Raw genomic sequence first — 19,195 nt, 5'->3', positions numbered from 1 at the left:
CTGAAATATTACATAACCTAATATGATATAATATAATATAATACTTTCAGTTTTATCGATTTATTTATTTTTGTGAAATTTGTGCTCCACCCTTGTGTGTTTGTGTATTGTGGAAATACCAATAACAATGCTCCCAGTGTAATATAACTTCTCGCGAGATTACAGTCATGTTAACGTCATACGTGGCTGCAGATCCAAACAGTGAAAGAGGAGTCCGCCAGAAATGCATCAGCAATATGTGGATTCTAGCAGTCAACTCGGCACATACGCTCTCCGCTTTCCGAATGTTTGAGATTTGCAAAAAAAAGTTTGAGGAGAAGTAGTTAAGAAGTTAAGTGTGTTTTTGAATCACTGTCTAACTTGTTTGCAGTGTGTCAGCCGGTAAAGTGACACGTACTGGGCACTTGTGTGTCTATAGGCACTAGGCAGACAGTATGGCAGATATCGAGTCCTCTTTTGAATTCAGCTCATCTTTTACTAGTTCCTCGCTGCCTCCCCCACGGACTCGAATCTTTAAAATAATCGTAATCGGAGACTCCGGAGTTGGCAAGACCTGCCTCACCTATAGATTCTGTGCGGGCAAGTTTCCAGACAAGACTGAGGCCACTATAGGGGTGGATTTTCGGGAGAAAATTGTCGAAATAGACGGCGAGAAAATCAAGGTGAGGATTCCTATATTTTCACATGGCGCGTTGTACAGTTAACGTGCATTAATAAGGCAATATGAAGATATATGCACTGGACAGTTGAATGCATGATTGGCAATGCTCTTGTCAGCTCTCTGCAGAGGTGGGACAGATTGTTTTCCTTCCCATATGACGTTACTAGCTATCCACTATCATAGCAGCCAATGTATCTGCATCACTGCTGCACAAACTGAAACTAAATCACCAATGCACACTCGCTGCATCATGCACATAATATCTGTCTGTTTTTGTCTTTCATGCATTAACACACCCCGCATTGTCTTGCTGTGCTCAAAGGACAAATACCAACGTTGACAGCTACTAAAGGAATATTCCGGATTCAATGCAATTTGTGGCATAATTTTGATTACCGCAACAATTAGTTTCGACTTGTCCCTCCTTCTCTTTAAAAACAGCAAAAATCAAGACCACAGTGAGGTACTTACAGTGGAAGTGAATAGGGCCAGTATTTGGAGAATTTAAAAGCAGTAATCCGAAGCGTATTACATTAAAATAAACATTAAATTTGACATGTAATTAAACATTACATTAAATTAAATATTTTGTTAAAACTTGTGTATTATTTGAGCTCAAAGTTGTTTAAATCATCGCTTGGGATTACAGGGTTTACAGCATTACATTGTCGTGGCAATGAAGTATAAAAGGTTGGGTAAGCAATTTTATCACAATAAAATTTTAACACATTGTTTTCATCTTGTGGCTATACTTTTGAAGTAGTGAGTATTTTAACATTTATGGGTTGGCCCCATTCACTTCCATTGTAGGTGCCTCACTTACCATGTTTACATGCACTTTAGCAGTAAAATTTATTTTTGTAACCGCATAATATAGAAGTATAGTTTTGGCAAGTTGTTTAGGACATCTACTTTGTTCATGACACAAGTAATTTTTCCAGCAATTGTTTACAGACAGATTGTTCTCTTACGAGAGGTTCTCTCGTATTGCGTAAGCTAGCTTACGCTACGGGAAAGATTCATCTTTTCTGAGATATTGAAGCCAAAAAATTATCCTTAATTTTTGTATCCATTGTCAACGCAGTGCGGCAGCTGCAGACCTTGAGCGGGCTATCTAGCGAGCTCATAGGTTGCTCTGCGGCAACTGCTGCAGCCTATAGACGAGCTTGGGCGAACTCGCATCCAATGAGAGGCGTCCGTGCGCTCACTGCATCAAAGCCCGCCAAAATGGGCGTGACTAGAGTGCATATAAGCGTAGTTCGTAGGCTGGAACCCTGATTTTCATCTCTTCAGCGAAGCTCTTCGCATCACTGAACTGGAAGCCGCGTCGCCGTTCGAGGGGCATCAAGCAAGCGTGGACAGCGCCGAAGAAGCCGGTCGTCTTCGCCACCTTCAGCCGTCCTGCGAGCTACGCCATCCGGCGACGTATCCTTTTAAAAGCAAACTAGTTCTTAAGAACTTCACAAAAGAGTACGAAGCGTCTTTTTAAGATGCCTCGCTCCACTTGCGCCTCATGCCGCGCTCCTCTCAGCACCGGAGACCGCCACATCATCTGGCGCTCTCTGCCTGGGACTGGGGCATGCAGAGCTCGCCCTCGCCGATGGCGGATGCGATTTCTGCGAGGAGCTGCCGATGTCGACCCTGCGGGCTCGACTCGAAGCGCTCAGGACCGAAGCCGCCGCGCCGCCTTCCGTTCAGCCGCGCAGAAAAAAGCGCCGCTCTCAAAGGCTGCCGGAAACAATGGTAGAAGCGATTGCCTCGCCGGAGCCCATCCCTCGAGCATCGCCTTCACCCTCCCACCCGCGTAGTTGCCGCTGAGCGGCTGCTCTGCTGCCATCTCGGACGGAGAAGCGGAGGATAAGGGCTGTTCCATCATGGCTTCGGACAGCGAGGAGTGGTCAGGCTCACACGCTTCCTCCTCGGCCCAGGAATCCAGCAGGACCCGCGCCGGAGTCGAAGGGGAACTACTTGAGCAGGCACCCAACAAACTTGACGGCTGCTTTCTACAGAGCCGCCGCTGCGCAGCACCCGCTACCCGGGCCGCTCCCTTCCTGCCGGAACTCCACGCCGAGCTTTCCAAATCATGGAACGCCTTTCTCGGCCAGGGTCCGATCCCACGTCTCCACCTCTCTTGCTTCGGTGGATGGCGCCACTGAGAAGGGCTACGCTTCCATCCCTCCGGTCGAGGATGCGGTAGCAGCACACCTTTGCCCGCCCTCCGCGAGATGGCGGTCTAAACCAGTGCTCCCGTCTAAGGCCTGCAGAACAACTTCCGCCTGTGTTGGCCGCGCCTATTCCGCCGCCGGCCAAGCTGCATCTGCTCTGCACTCTATGGCCATCCTACAGATCCTCCAAGCGGACCTTCTGCGGGAGTGGGATGAGGAAAGTAGGCATCCAGAGGCGGTTGCAGACATACGGAGTGCTACGGACCTCGCCCTCCAGCTACCAAAGCTGCAGCCCAAGCTATAGGGAAGTGCATGGCCGGCTGACTGTGACCGAGACATCTGTGGTTAACGCTAGCCGACATGGGAGAAGCAGAGCTCTACGTTCCTCAACGCACCGCTCTCTCCATCCGGTCTCTTCGGCTCCGCGGTGAGTGGTATCATTGACCGGTTTTCAGAGGTCCAAAAGCCACACAAGCCATGAATCTCTTTCTGCCTCGTCGCGCTAGCTCCTCTGCAGGCCGCTCACGTGATCAGCCTCCTGCACGAGCCTCTTCACAGCGCCCAGCTCAACAATCTCAGACTTCTCAGCGTCGACAGGGCGGCCGCCCTCGATCAGCGCTCAGACAGCCGCCGCAGACCGCCGCCCCAGCGGGCCTCGATTTAAGGTAACGCTGAAACCAGAGCAATCGAAGTCTTCCTAACTTTGTTGAACAAGCGACGGCTCAGTCCGCCGCGGCCGGACCACCGTCAAAGCTTTGCCCCTGTCAGTCCCCTTCTCTCAGGCTACTACAGTGGTGAATTTAGCAGCCAACAAGCCGGTGGCACTGCCCGCTTGCCTGCACTCAAACGCCCGTTTTCACGGCGACCCAAATAAATCTTGTAAAGAGCAAACATGTCTTATGTGTAGAAAATGTGCCCACAACCCAGTGTTCAGCCCCTACACACAAGCATAACACATCCCGTGCCCCTATCAGAGCACGCTCTCATAAAGCGGTTACTGAACCGCTCGAGCGTCAGAGTCAATGAAGGCGCCCACAAATGCGTCTGTGCGCCCATTCTCTGCCCGCTCTGTCACACGACCAGCCCTATGTGTAGAAAATGTGCCCACAATCCAGTGTTCACTTCTGCACACAAGCACTGCATGTCTCGTGTCCCCACCAGAGCACGCTCACATAAAGCGATTACTGAACCGCTCGAGCGCTAGAGTCAATAAATGCGCCCACGAATACGTCGCGGCGCCCATTCTCTGCCCGCTCTGTTACACGGCCAGCAAACATTCCTCTGTGTGTAAGTCCCGTGCCCATGACTATGCTTGCGCATCACGTAACAGATGTGACTCTTTCCCCATTCATTCCAATCGGAAGTCACTCACAAAACAGCCTGTTCATGCTGTCTCGCGAGCAATCATGCATGAACACACTAAACGCGCTCACACATTTTGTTCAGCTCTGTGTGCGGCAATCAGAGCGAATTGGCCATTCACCCTCTAGCGTTACGCTTCAAAGCGTGGGAAGCTATTCCAGGGATATCCAAGTGGGTGTTAAGCACAATACAACAGGGCTATTTGCTACGGTTCGATCGCCGCCCTCCTCGCTTCAGAGCTGGCTCGAAACCACTGTGAACACGGAAGCAGCGTGCATGCTTCGTTCAGAAATAGCAAGCCTTCTGTGCAAAAGGGCCATAGAGAAAGTGCCACCCTCTCTGAGCGAGTCGGGGCTTTACAGCCGTTATTTTCTTGTTCCCAAGAAAGACGGCGGCCTCAGACCCATATTAGATCTCAGGGTTTTGAACAAGGTGCTTGCAAAAAGACCGTTCAAAATGCTTACAATCAGGAAACTCCTCGCGCATGTGCGCCAGAGGGACTGGTTTATTTCTCTCGATCTGAAAGATGCATACTTTCAGATTCAGATAAATCCCGTCACAGGCCATTCTTGAGATTCAGCCTGACGGCCAGGTTTATCAATACACCGTCCTCCCGTTCGGCCTGTCCTTAGCACCCGTACTTTCACGAAGTGCATGGATGCGGCGCTTCGCACCCCTGTGGAGTCAGGGTTTGCGAATTTTGAACTATTTGGACGACTGGCTGATTATGGCACAGTCACATATGGAGCGTCTGTCTCACAGAGCAGTTCTCCTCAGCCATCTGAACAGTTTGGGTCTTGCAGTCAATTGGACCAAGAGCTCACTACAGCCCAGTCAGACAATTTCCTTCCTTGGAATAGAACTAGACTCCATGGCAATGACGGCTCGCTTATCTACAGCAGCGCCGTGTTCAGCGACTAGCCGCATCTTTTCAGATGAACAGCCTCACGCCTCTGAAGAAATTCCAGAGAGTGCTAGGTTACATGGCCTCAGCCGCAGCAGTACTTCAGCTGGGTTTACTGCACATCGCCCGCTTCAGCATTGGCTAAACACCCGCGCGTCTCGCTGGGCTTGGGCCACAGGCCGCCAGCCCATCAAGGTGACTCAGACCTGTATATCAGCTCTGCAGCCCTGGACAGTGGCCGAATGGTATCAGCGGGGAGTGACAATGGGAGCTGTATCTCGCCGAAAAGTCATCTCGACCGGCAGCGTCCAACATGGGTTGGGAGCGGTCTCGCGAGGGCTCTCCGGTTTTCGGCCTATGGTCAGTTCAGGAAAAGCTCCTTCACATAAATTGTCTGGAAATGATAGCGGTCGAGTACGGCTGCGTCGCTTTCTCCCGGTCATTCAGGGTCACCACGTCCTGGTCCGTTCGGACAACAGATCTGTGGTATCCTACCTAAACCGTCAGGGCGGTGTCAGATCCAGGAACCTCTTCCATCTGACGAAACGCATACTGAGTTGGTCCCAGTGCCACCTGCGCTCGCTGAGGGCGACGCGCGTGCCAGGCCACCTGAGCGGCGGCCCGGACAGACTGTCCAGAGACAATATTCCCCAGGGGAATGGTCCCTGCACGCTCAAACAGTCCAGGCGTTATGGCACCTATTCGGCAGAGCAGAGATAGACCTCTTTGCGTCCAAAGAGAACTCTCACTGCCCAATATTTTTCTCGAGCGAGGACGGCTGGCCCAGGACTGGCCCAGGCGCCCGCTTACGCCTTCCCTCCCGTCTCGCTATTGCCACAGGTAATGCAGAGGATCAGGAAGCAGCGTCACTCGGTGCTCCTCATAGCCCGCGTTGGGAGAATCAGACATGGTTCCGGAGCTTACGCAGCTGTCACTGACAGCGCCGTGGCCCATCCCAGTGAGAGCAGATCTGCTCTCTCAAGCTCGCGGCACAATCTGGCATCCCCACCCAGAGCTGGGCGCTGCATGCGTGGGTGATCAACGACTACCCGTCGCTCTGCCAGAAGGAGTAATAAACACCATCATACACACTAGAGCCCCTTCCACGAGAAGACTCTATGCGTCAAAATGGTCTGTGTTCTCAAAATGGTGCACCGACAGAGACCTGGACCCGCGGACATGTGGGGTGTCGTCGCTGCTCGTATTCCTACAAGAGCTGCTGGATAAGGGCAGATCCCCATCCACGCTCAAAGTGTATGTGGCGGCCGCTGTGGCGTTCGCTGAACCCCTGCACGGCCAGTCATGGGGTAAAAACGAGCTGGTCATCCGCTTCCTCAGGGGAGCTAGAAGGATGAACCCCAGCGCCCCATCGGTTCCTATCTGGGATCTTTCTATAGTTCTCGAAACTATGAAAGCCCCCTTTCGAACCACTTCAATCCGTGGATTTGAAATACCTTTCACTCAAAACCGTTTTTCTGACTGCCCTGTCATCAGTCAAACGTGTGGGAGACCTTCACGCGCTGTCTGTCAGCGCTGTGTGTCTTGAGTTTGGACCAAGTGACTCCAAGGTCATTTTAAAGCCTAGACACGGCTATGTTCCCAAGGTGATCGGTACTCTTTTCAGAGCACAGGTCATTTCCCTATCGGCGCTACCAACACCCGATAGCGAACGCGACGCCAATCTCCTTTGCCCGGTCAGAGCACTGAGATTGTATACTGCGCGCTCCGCCGCTTTCAGACGCTCTGAGCAGCTTTTTGTTTCGTTCGAGGGCGCACCAAAGGTCTCGCCGCCTCGAAACAGACACTATCTAGATGGATAGTGGACGCTATTGCTGCTGCATACGCGTCAAAAGACCTGCCATGCCCGTTGGGCATTAGGGCTCACTCCACTAGAGGCATGGCATCCTCGTGGGCATGGTCCAGCGGGATTTCCGTTCACGACATATGTGTGGCAGCGGGATGGACTTCCCCCTCCACCTTTGTCAGATTTTACAATATGGAAGTGCCTGCTCTGCAGGCAAAACTACTAGCGGTTTAATACGCTACAGCTTCCCTGGTGAGCTGCACTGATGGGTCACATTCCACACAGACCGGCACCGCCGCTCTGTCGTTCCCTTCCCACTATGTGCTTATGTATTACACAATCAATGACCCGCATTCTTGCCGGCCAAATATTATTTCCCCACTCATAAGGGCTCCCCGGGTCCCCCTTAATTCCCTGGGGCTCATACAGTGGATGCTTGGCGCGACGGCGTTGACAATGGGTTCCCGTAGCGTAAGCTAGCTTACGCAATACGAGAGAACCTCTCGTAAGAGAACGTATCGGTTACCTAACGTAACCTCGGTTCTCTCTAGATGAGGGAACGAGTATTGCGTAGCCGGCCGTGCTTCAGCGCCACGGCGACTTTTCGCTTCAGTCAATGAAAACCAGGGTTCCAGCCTACTGAACTACACTTATATGCACTCTAGTCACGCCCATTTTGGCGGGCTTTGATGCAGTGAGCGCGGGACGCCTCTCATTGGATGCGAGTTCAGCCCAAGCTCGTCTATAGGCTGCAGCAGTTGCCGCAGAGCAACCTATGAGCTCGCTAGATAGCCCGCTCAAGGTCTGCAGCTGCCGCACTGCGTTGACAATGGATACAAAAATTAAGGATAATTTTTTGGCTTCAATATCTCAGAAAAGATGAATCTTTCCCGTAGCGTAAGCTTACGCAATACTCGTTCCCTCATCTAGAGAGAACCGAGGTTACGTTAGGTAACCGATACGTTTTACAATGTTGACAATATCACAATTCCAGTGTGTCAGAAGTTTACATACACTAAGTTAACTGTGCCTTTAAGCAGTTTGGAAAATTCCAGAAAATGATGTCAAGCCTTTAGACAATTATCCAATTAGCTTCTGTTTGGAGGTTTACTGAATTGGAGGTGTACCTGTGGATGTATTTTAAGGCCTACCTTCAAACTCTTTTTTGCTTGACATCTTGGGAAAACCAAAAGAAATCAGCCAAGACCTATAGAGTCCTAAATCGACATAACCTGAAAGGGTGCTCAGCAAGGAAGAAGCCACTGCTCCAAAACTGCCATAATAAAGCCAGATTACAGTTTGCAAGTGCACATGGAGACACAGATCTTACTACTTTTTGGAGAAATGTCATCTGGTCTAATGAAACAAAAATGTAACTGTTTGGCCATAATGACCATCGTTTGGTTTGGAGGCTAAGAACACCATCCCAACTGTAAAGCATGAGGGTGGCAGCATTATGTTGTGGGGGTGCTTTGCTGCAGGAGGGACTGGTGCACTTCAGAAATTGGATGGCATCATGAGGAAGGAAAATGGTGTGGATATATTGAAGCAACATCAGCAATGACGTTAAAGCTTGGTCGCAAATGGGTCTTCCTAATGGAAAATAACCCCAAGTATAACCCCAAATTTGTAGCAAAATGGCTTAAGGACAACAAAGTCAAGGTATTGTTGTGACATCACAAAGTCCTGACCTCAATCCGATAGAAAATTTGTGGGCAGAACTGAAAAAGCGTGTGCGATCAAGGAGGCCTACAAACCAGTTCTGTCTGGAGGAATGGCCCAAAATTCCAGCAACTTGTTGTGAGAAGCTTTTGGAAGGCTACCCAAAAACCTTTGACCCAAGTTAAACAATTTAAAGGCAATGCTACCAAATACTAACAAAGTGTTTGTAAACTTTTGACATACTGAGAATGTGATGAAAGAAATAAAAGCATAAATAAATAATTCTCTACTATTATTCTGACATTTCACATTCTTAAAATAGTGATCCTAACTGACCTAAGACAGGAAATGTTTTCTATGATTAAATGTCAGGAATTGTGAAAAACTGAGTTTAAATGTATTTGGCTAAGGTGTATGTAAACTACTGACTTCAACTGTATCTGCTGGTATGTTGGAGGAATCTTCAGGTTTTGAGTAAGAGGAAAATCCCACTATTGAAGCGCAGTTCCACTGCAGGTTGTGATGGAATCAAACACCGCAACAACTCTGCAATGGAGGAACTCCCAAAAAGTGAATTCCTCTGTTGTCATGTTTGTTATTTACACAAGCGCCACAGGGAAATAACATTGCTTTGGAGAAAGCCGCTAACTGACCAAAGCATTTATATGGGAGTAATGAGAATGATGATTATACAGTGCATGTTATTGGGAACGCCGCTTTCTGGTGTCCATTTAAACGTAATCACTGTAACCCAGATGTCTGCAATTTTAAAGAAAATGAGGGAAATTGTTTTTTGGGGGTAATCCATATTATGCCACACATGCTGTTGATTGAGTTTATAATAATAAGCTTTAAATTATTGGGTCTTTTAAGTTTCACTCTCCCCTTTCTCCTATTGCTGTACACCAGGTCCAGTTGTGGGACACTGCAGGTCAGGAGCGCTTCCGTAAAAGCATGGTTCAGCACTACTACCGTAACGTCCATGCTGTTGTGTTTGTCTATGATGTCACAAATGTTGCCAGTTTCCGCAGCCTTCCGTCGTGGATCGAGGAGTGCCGTCAGCATGCCCTGGGTCAAGAGGTGCCCAGAATCCTGGTTGGCAATAAATGTGACCTGCGCCATGCCACTCAAGTAAGCACTGACGTAGCACAGCAGTTTGCTGATGCCCACTCAATGCCTATGTTTGAGACCTCAGCCAAGAACCCCTTTGGAAACGATGAAGGCAGTCGGAATAATAGTGACCACGTTGAGGCAATTTTTATGACTGTGGCGCACAAGCTGAAATCTCAGAAACCGCTGGTGTTAAGCCAGCCACCTAGTGGATCTGGAGATATTGTCACTCTAAGAAGGAAGGAAGAGGAGGATGGAGGAGCCTGGGGTTGTGGCTGCTGGAGGAGCTAATGAAGGGGAGCCTGTGCAAGAAAGAGAATGATTCATCGTTTTACAGGGTGGGGCTAACAAAGGAGAGGATGCACAGAGGCTTCAGGATTGATCAAATTAAGATACATGTTATTAAGGGAGACTTTAATCATCATCAAGTTTCCTGTTTTTATCAGATGTGCAGAATCTGGCCATTATTTTAAAATGAAAGAGCACAAGGAATTTGTCTCAATGGCTCAAGACATTTTTACATGCATGTAGGTCCACCCACCTTATGTATCCTAGCTTCAGACCACTGTACATCAGCCTCTGTTCAGCTCATATACCTCCCCACCACCACTGCCACACACAGATGAACAAATTTGCCTACTAGATTTAGTCAGGAAAGTGGTTCCAAAGGGGAAGTATAGGGTGAAATCGCCATAAATAAAACATTTCCTTTTTCATCACATATATGGAACCGTTTCCCCACCAAAATTAGATACCAAATCTGGTTTGCTCTCTCCATCTATCTCACACCACACAAACAGGCACTTCCTGTGAATGTTTTCAGTTCTCTCAAGTGAAACAGCAAACCAGCTCACACTCTCAGAAATGCATATTATTTGTTATTAGTGATGCTAATAGAGTTAAACAAGAGATGAGTTTAAAAGCTGATATCCTTTCCTTCGTAAAGACAGTCCTAGTCCAATGCCAGTATTTATTATTTTTTTTTCTTTTAGCAGTCATTCAGCTGAACAATATTTACTGTTAAAACAAGTGAGTTATTCATGTTATCAAATCCTTACTGTTAATCTGTTCATAATTGTGGATTTGTAAAAGCCAGCTGTTAAAACGACTTCTGGTAAAAAGGGACAAGACTTCTCTAATGCTGTTTACTTCAGTGTACTCAATCAGGTGTGGTATGCAGTACGGCAGAAATATCACAGTATACCTTGCAGGCCAAATAATACGTTTGTGTAATGTATATCTCAGATTATTTGACAAATATGCATTTTCCTTGTTTTATACATGGCATCTGCACTGTGCATGGCATTGCTCCGACAGTTCTAGTGTCTCTAATTCACTGTAATCTATCAATACAAATATACAGTACTTCACAGTTGCTGATGGAAATATTTATTCCCATGTGGCCATATTTGTCATGCTATACAGAATTCAGTCCAGTAGAGGAGTATTCCTTTATATCTTTAATTTAACCACAGCAGGTCCTTTGTTTTGCATCAAAGAAGCCTCAGGTACCACTGGTTTTATTTGTTTGGAGAGGCATATAAATTACAATTAAAGTCAAATTAAATAGTAGAAGTATGTGATTCTTGAGGAATTTTATGTGGTTCATGATGGCTCTGAAATATTTAAGTGTAAAGTGTTAAAGGTGTACTAAAGAAATGTAACCTGTTTGTGCCAAATGTTATGATTTTGGGCACTTTCTGTTATACTTGACAGAATTATCCCATTGTATTAAAGGAATATTCTGTTCTCAAAACAAGTTGAGCTCAATCAACTGCATTTGTGGCATGAAGTTCATTACAACAAGCATTTCTGGTCACTCTTTCTTAAAAATAAAAAAAGATGCAAAAATTTGGGTTACAGTGAAACATCTTCAGTGGAAGTGAATGGGGCCAATCTAAATGTTAAAATACTCACTGTTTCAAAAGTACAGTCACAACAGTGTGAGTGTAAAAATGATTTTAGTGTGATTAAGAGGGTCGACCACTAATTGCAGGGTTGGTGGTTTGATTCCAAGCCCACATGACTCCATATGCCAAGACACTGAACCCCAAGTTGCTCCCAATGGCAGGCTAGCTCATTGCATGGTAGCTTTGCTATCATTGGTGTGTGAGTGTGTGTGAATGGGTGAATGAGAGGCAGTGTAAAGCACTTTGAAAACCACTAAGGTTAAAAAAGCGCTATGTTAGTGCATACCATGTACCATGATAATGTAATGTCAACAAACCCTAAAATTACTGTAATATGTACAGCTCAAATAAAATGTTTTAACAGATGATTTAATGTGAGTTTATAAAATTAAGCTTCACATTTCTGCTTTTAAACCCTCTAAAAATTGGCCCCATTCACTTCCATTGTAAGTGCCTCACTGTAACTTTGATTTTTGCTTTTGTTAAAGAAAAGGAGGGACGAGTCATTATAATTATTTGTGCTAATCAACAATATGCCATAAATGCTATCGACTGAGTTTAACTTGTATTGAACCCAGAATATTACTTTCAGTGCCAGAAGCATCATGAAGTGGATCAGTTTTGATATATCAACAGGCCACTGTGGTAATGATTTTTTTATTCTACTTCATTCTGGAGTGGTCATTATAAACCATCTGTGGCTCTGAGTTCACTTGCTTGATAATACTGAATTGTCTAGTCACCAAAAGTACAATTTCAAGTGTCTTTCAAACTTGACTTCTGTTATTTTCTCTTTCAGATAACACAAAAACATAATTTTCTCAAAATCTGTAAAACAATGATAATGAAACTTCCGAGTTGCATGCAGACAATATGTGGCATTTCATTCAGATGTGTAAGTGCTAAATTTGATTACTATTTATTATTCTCAGTTAAAAGATCATTATGCATCTTTTCAACCAAAAGATATGAGCCAATTCATGTTATCAGGGGTCAATAGTTGAGAAAATAGCACCTTGCAATGCCAGAACACAAGCATGCAAATCATATAGCTTTCCTAATCATTTTGCTGATAAAACCCGTCTTCAGTCTTGGTGAGGTAGAGTGATAATTTTAAGGGACAAAACATTATCAACCATCAATCCACTGTAATCAAAGGGGTAAACAAGAAATCATGGTTGTTGTGGTTTTGTTAAAAGAAAAGCATTAAATCTTTGAAATCCATCAGAGTGGTATTTTGTCTTTATTGTTCTGGACAATCCAATATACTTAGAGCTGATTTGTGTGATATTAAGTTCTGGCCCACAGCTCTTTGCTAAAGGAGTGCATGAAATGATGTCTGACAATAATTCCAATTTGGGATTGGCATAATGATTATCTAGATTGTTGAAATTTGTTTAAAATTCACTTTCAAATTACATAGCAAAAAAGATTGACACCATTATTATTATTATTTTTGTCTTAATGAAATATTCCAGTTTCAAAACAAGTTAAACTTAATGGACAGCATTTGTGGCATAATGTTGATTACCACAAAATACAACTTCGACTCATCCTTCCTTGTCTTTAAAAAAAAAAAAATGAAGGTTACAGTGAGGCACTTACAATGGAAGAGAATGGGGCCAAAAGGTAGAAATGTGAAACTTGTAATTTTATAAATGCATTAATATTAATTCTTCTGTTCAAACTTATGCATTATTTGAGCTGTAAAGTTGTTTAAGTAGTTAATTTACAACCATTTTAGGTTTTTTGAAGTGCATAATAAAACTGAAATCGCTGGGTTTGATCGATCAGATCTCAGTCATTCAGGAGTTTCCATTAGTACTTTTATATCCATAAAGAGGCGATTCTTAGCATTCTTGAAGCTAATGGAAATGTTATTTCTCGTATACTGGCTTAAAATGCAGTCAACTATAAATATGCCATTTGTAGGCTGATTTCACCCAAAAATTTAACACTGTGGCACTATTAAAATAATCCTGTTTGTTTGAGTGACCCATCCAACCCAATGCAGTAACACTAGCTCAACCACCAATGGTGGTGGAGTTTAGGACAGGACAACCTGTTTTTACAACCAATGAAAGACAGTGGGAGTTTTCTGGAATCTGTTTACAACTGCGTTTGGTGAAGCTAGAGCTGCAGAAATTACACGAAATTTTTTACAGAACTATTTATTGAAAACTTTATACAGGTTTTATGTATCTCACAAAATAATCACAGTGAAATCAGTATAAAGTTAAGGCCTATAAAAAAAACACACCAAACGTTCATATAAAATTGACATGGCACAGATAATAACTTAAAATATCAGGTGAAACATTTAAAGTCAAATTTTCCCCACCTTTCACTTTCTAAGGGCTAATTAATTAATATTTCCAAAGAAGGGAAAAGGAAGTACAGCATAGTACATGCAGTGATGCATCTTACCACCACAAACACACATTAAAACCATAGAAGGCAATTCCTAAGATAATATGCTGTACGGTGGAGGTGTGGAGATGTCTTGCTGTTCCTGCTCAGGGCAGCGATCCATGAAAGACACAGGAGAGTTAAAGATTTGTTCATCTCCACCTGCGTTAAACAAAATAAATTATGATCAGACATAATCTCACTAACAAAATCATAATGGCATACACAGTGGCTTCTATGGCAGAAACGCTTTGAAATATGATTGCATTATCTCAGTTTACCAACCCACTCCAGCAAGATCCCTCTATTACCTTGCCAAGTGCAGATCAGTTCAGTTGGAGCAATAGGATCATTCTGGGGAACTAGAAACTGCTGTAAAATACACAAATACAATCCAAATCAGCATTAGAATGGGCCCATACACTAAACCAATTCACTTTAACACACCATTCTGTACACAATGATTAATCTCAATCTTGTACAGCCTATTCATAAGAAATTATAGGTGGTTATTTTAGGCAATTTTAGGGTTATTTTCTGCCATATTCTAATCTAATGAACTGCCTTGTGCTACAAAAGTCTCATATTTCACTCACCATGCCATTCACTGAGTCATAGCAGCCGCAAAGTGGCAGACTGCGGCAGCCAACAAATGTGATGAGAGAAGAGAAGAGCAGAGAACCCGTGCAGGCCACCAGAAGAGTGCTGTTAGCGCCTCTCACCATCCGGCTAAGGATAAACCTCTACAGAGCATACCACTCAATTAATCACACTGAAGGTGTAACAAATAGGTAAATGACTGAAATATTGTGAATTTGCCACTGGAAAGCACATGAAGCATTAGTAAGCATGATGTGGATTGATTGTACCACTTCAGGGACAGGATGGGCATGGAAAACCTCATCATCCTCTTCTCCATAACTGAGAGTGACACAAGCGTATACGAACACAATCACAACAGCAAAAAGAGACATCACAGAGGAGACTATCATGACGTTGACCTACAAGTATTAACGAGAGAGCAAAACTATGATCAACAAGTCAAAAAAGACCAACAGTCATAAAATAGCTCGTAGTCGGATGTAGGGTTACACTGTAAATTAGTAATATGTATTCAAAAGTAATTGGATTTGACAAATTCATATTAAATATTAAAGATGAAGTGTGTAACTTTTTAAACGTTTAAATACTTTCTCCTTTCCCAGCTAGGTTGACTTCCAAAAACGTAAACATTAGCTTCTTTTCCACCAACGGGCCGAACAGTTCAGAGCACGGTGAGGGACAGTTCCAGTAGCATTTCCATTTAAGCATGGCTTGGCACGGCACGATTACAACTCATTCTCGGCACTGTTAGCTAACCACAATAGTGGAATGGCTTTAGTACGTGGCAACTCACGAATGTCAATTTGCCAACAACAAGGTAACTCATTTTTTTCTAGGTAGTTGGCAATGTTTGCTGTGGTTAATACAATTAGATTTTTTTTTTTTTTTGGTGCATCTTCATGATTTTATGATGAATAACTAAATTTTTCTACAAGCCTTTTTTGTCAGGGAGGGAGAATATGCTAGCTAGCTCATTAAAACTCATAATATAATACTCATATAATATTTTGTCAATAAATTTCCTTTTTAGCTAGTCTGTGAACTTATACTGATTTCTGATATCTATGCAAATTTATTAAAAAGAAAAAACTGAAATATCACATTGACTTTACTCAGTACTTAGTTGAAACACCTTTGGCAGCAATTACAGACTCAAGTCTTTTTGGGTACGATGCGACAAGCTTTGCACACCTGGATTTGTGTATTTTCTGCCATTCTTCTCTGCAGATCCTCTCAAGCTCTGTCAGGCTGAATGGGGACTTTTGGTGGACAGCCATTTTCAGGTCTCTCAAGAGATGTTTGTTTGGGTTCAAATCGGTTTGGCTGGGCCACTCAAGGACATTCACAGAGTTGCCCTTAAGCCACTCTTGCATTGTCTTGGCTGTGTGCTTAGGGTCATTGTACTGTTGGAATGTGAACCTTCGGCCCAGTCTGAGGTCCTGAGCGCTCTAGACCAGGTTTTCATTAAGGATATCTCTGTATATTGCTGCATTCAACTTTCCTTCAACCCTGACCAGTCCCCCAGTCCCTGCCAATGAAAAACACCCCCACAGCATGATGCTCCCACCACCATGCTTCACTGTTGGGATGGTATAGCACAGGTGATGAGCGGCGCCTGGTTTCTTTCAGACATGATGCTTGGAATTGAGGCCAAACATTTCAATCTTCATTTCATCAGACCAGAGAATCTTGTTTCTCACCATCTGGGAGTTTTCCTATAGGTGCTTTTTTTATGTATCTTGCACAGAGAAGAGGCTTCCATCTGGCCACTCTGCCATAAAGCCCAGATCAGTGGAGTGTTGCAGTGATGGTTGTCCATCTGCAAGTTTCTCCCATCTCCAGACCATCGAGTTCTTGGTCACCTCTCTTACAAAGGTAAGAAGGTCCCTTCTCCCCCGATTGCTCAGTTTGGCTGTCTGGCCAGCTCTAGGAAGTGTCCTGGTTGTTCCAAACTTCTTCCATTTAAGAATTATGGAGGCCACTGCAAGCAGTTCCTTTGACCTCATTGCTTGGTTTTTACTCTGATATGCATTTTCAGCTGTGAGACCTTATATAGCAGGTGTGTGCCTCTCCAAATCATATCCAATCAAATTAATTTATCACAGATGGACTCCAATCTAAGAGTAGAAACATGTCCAAGATGATCCAGAGAAATGGGATGCACCAGAGTAAAATTTCAAATGTCATGGCAAAGGGTCTAAATACATTTTTCTTTTTAATAAATTTGAAAAATTATAAAAATCAGGTTTTTGGTTTATCATTATGGGGTATGGAGCATAGACTAATGTGAAAACAATAATAATTTAAAGCATTTTAGCATAAGGCTGCAATATAACAAAATTAAAAAAAAAAAGAATTTAAGGGTCTGAATACTTTCAGAATGCACTGTACATTCAAGCACCACAGAGGAAAAAGAAATCGAAAACATGCATACTTGTCCAGATCGGCACGGTTTCGCAATGAGAACCATTCGGCCTGATGGTGGAAAGGTATAGTGTCTCTTTGGTACTATAAAAATTACTCTGGTTTGAGTAGCCTGTCCTGCCCGACACAGCAACATTAGCTTGACCACTTGTTTTTGTTTGGTGTGGGACTATCTGTTTGTTTGATCAATGATAATTAAGTGTTCGGAAAACCAGTTTAAAAACCATGTTTATTTTTGCATTTCTGTTTGGTGGTGCTAGTGGCACAGAAATGACACACTTCAGCTTTAAAAAGGAATAAGAGTTAAAGACGAGATAAGCTCAATCGACAGTATTTGTGTCATAATGTTTATAACCACAAAAAGGTACTTTGATTGTTTCTACTTTTCCTTAAAAAAAAAAAGAAGCAAAAATCTGGGTTCCAGTAAGGCACTTACAATGGAAATGAATGTGGCCAATCTGTGAATGTTAAAATCCTTGCCATTTCAAAAATATAGCCACAAGACAAACAATGTGTGTTAACATGATTTTAGTGTGATAAAATCGCTTAAACTTTTCTGTGTAAAGTTATAGACAATTTTAAAACTTCTTGGCATGATGACGTAACATCATTAAACCCTAAAAACAGTTTAAGCAACTTCACAGCTCAAAAATTACACAATTTCTAACATAAGAATTAATGTAAGTGCTTTTATAAAATTATATGCTTCACATTTCTACCTTTCAAACCCTCCAAAAAATGTCCACATTCACTTCTATTGTAAGTGAATCACTGCAACCTCGATTTTTACTTTTTTATAAAGGTAAGGAGGGATGAGTCAAAATTACTTTTTGTGGTCATCATCATTATGCAACAAATGCTGTTGACTGAGCTTAACTTTATTGACGTATTGAACTGGGAATATTCCTTTAATTACCAAAACAGGATTTTTCTTCTGTGATGCAAAGAGGGCAAGCACTCCAGGGGCAGCCATAATCTAAGAAAAAAAAAAGAGAACACAAAAGAGAGAGAGAGATAGGAAAGTGAAACGAGCATTACACAATCTCACAGCCTATGATCTCCAAGCAGGGTTCCCACAAAATTTGACCAATTAATTTCCATAATTTTTCTCATGTAATTTGCGATTACTGGATAAGGATGTTCGAAAATCGTTTTAGAGTGAATGCACCTACACAGATATATTTCTAGCCAATAAAATATGTTATATTTGAAATTTCGCTATTAAAAAAATAAAATAATTATTAACTACATTTTATTCATTTCCATGAGTATTCCAGGCCTGAAATTCCGTGATATTTCCCTGTCTCAGAGTGGAAAGAAGTGAATAAATGGTAAGTTTTAGGGTTGCTCACCAGTCCAGCCCAAAGTGGAGCTCTGGTTTCACTCAGAGTAGTACTCTTGCGGAAGACTGCATCCATAAATCCGCAAACTACACAGAGTCCAGCACACGCCACCTGAAGGATTCCCAAGACCACCACACTCTTCTGATTGAAGATAAAATACCGGTAACGGTCCATCACAGGCCTCCGACTGGAAGGAAATAATAGTTATCATTTTTCTCAATTTATTTCGGCAACTTCCAAAGCAAACTCCGAAAACATTATTTTTTTAATCAATCTTCTCTGTTCTCCTGATTGAATGTAGTTGAGCAGATACTTTATTAAACGCAGAATGACTTTAAAGTTTAAACCGTATGAACCATATCCACGTTTCTGTTCTGATAATGAAACTACAAACCCACTCAACTGGATATAATGTTTCTAAAAGCTATTGTTTACGAACGTACACAATTTTTATAATGGTAGGCCTACAGTTTAAATGATGTATACGTTTTATAAATTAGTGTCCCATTTACCTGCGCTTTTGTTTTTCTCCTTTGATCACTTCCGGACCGCTTTGTCTGAGAGCGCGAGAAGCGGTGAAGTCCAGCGCGAGTCGCACATTTACCTGCCTCGCGTGCAGGTGCAGCATAATAACCACGCCCCCACTGCATGGACATTTACAACCAGTGTTGGCCTATTTACCGAAATGTGCCTTGAATCTATACGACGTACTCTACTTGCCCATCTCAAAGAAGAAAAATACCGGTCATAACCAGTTAAAAGTATGTATTATAAATTGGCTCGTGATAAAGTAGCTGAGAAAAACATTGAATAAATGAGTCAAAAGAACTGATACTTA

The 19,195-nt window shown here is 43.5% G+C and overlaps 2 protein-coding genes across 2 annotated transcripts; one reads left to right on the top strand and one right to left on the bottom strand.

Moving 5' to 3' along the window:
• The first annotated feature begins 201 nt into the window (after window positions 1–201).
• rab33ba (RAB33B, member RAS oncogene family a) lies at window positions 202–12,795 on the top strand. The gene is made up of 2 exons (XM_052149827.1): window positions 202–662; window positions 9,468–12,795. The coding sequence occupies exons 1-2, from the start codon at window positions 435–437 to the stop codon at window positions 9,957–9,959; spliced, it is 720 nt and encodes a 239-aa protein (XP_052005787.1). The 5' UTR covers window positions 202–434; the 3' UTR covers window positions 9,960–12,795.
• A 1,029-nt stretch (window positions 12,796–13,824) lies between these two features.
• zgc:113425 (uncharacterized protein LOC541425 homolog) lies at window positions 13,825–19,008 on the bottom strand. The gene is made up of 7 exons (XM_052149826.1): window positions 18,870–19,008; window positions 18,367–18,544; window positions 17,931–17,990; window positions 14,857–14,988; window positions 14,584–14,730; window positions 14,299–14,359; window positions 13,825–14,149 (listed from the first exon to the last, which is right to left on the bottom strand). Exons 1-7 carry the CDS (start codon window positions 18,983–18,985, stop codon window positions 14,043–14,045), a joined length of 801 nt encoding a protein of 266 aa, XP_052005786.1. The 5' UTR covers window positions 18,986–19,008; the 3' UTR covers window positions 13,825–14,042.
• Window positions 19,009–19,195: the final 187 nt, after the last annotated feature.

The sequence above is a fragment of the Xyrauchen texanus genome, chromosome 19 (assembly GCF_025860055.1).
Source record: "Xyrauchen texanus isolate HMW12.3.18 chromosome 19, RBS_HiC_50CHRs, whole genome shotgun sequence".
NCBI lineage: Eukaryota > Metazoa > Chordata > Actinopteri > Cypriniformes > Catostomidae > Xyrauchen > Xyrauchen texanus.
The sequence above is the reverse complement of the archived record's forward strand: the minus strand, read 5'-3'. Positions and strand labels throughout refer to the sequence as shown.

Bases quoted from the DNA above. Each gene is read 5' to 3' on its own strand.
- zgc:113425 (XM_052149826.1), bottom strand. From the start codon at position 18,985: ATGCTGCACCTGCACGCGAGGCAGGTAAATGTGCGACTCGCGCTGGAC. The intron at 17,991-18,366 runs GTGAGCAACCCT...TTTTTTTCTTAG, and splicing joins CTCCACTTTGGGCTGGACTG to ATTATGGCTGCCCCTGGAGT. The intron at 14,150-14,298 runs GTAATAGAGGGA...TGTTTAACGCAG, and splicing joins ACTGATCTGCACTTGGCAAG to GTGGAGATGAACAAATCTTT.
- rab33ba (XM_052149827.1), top strand. From the start codon at position 435: ATGGCAGATATCGAGTCCTCTTTTGAATTCAGCTCATCTTTTACTAGT. The intron at 663-9,467 runs GTGAGGATTCCT...GCTGTACACCAG, and splicing joins TAGACGGCGAGAAAATCAAG to GTCCAGTTGTGGGACACTGC.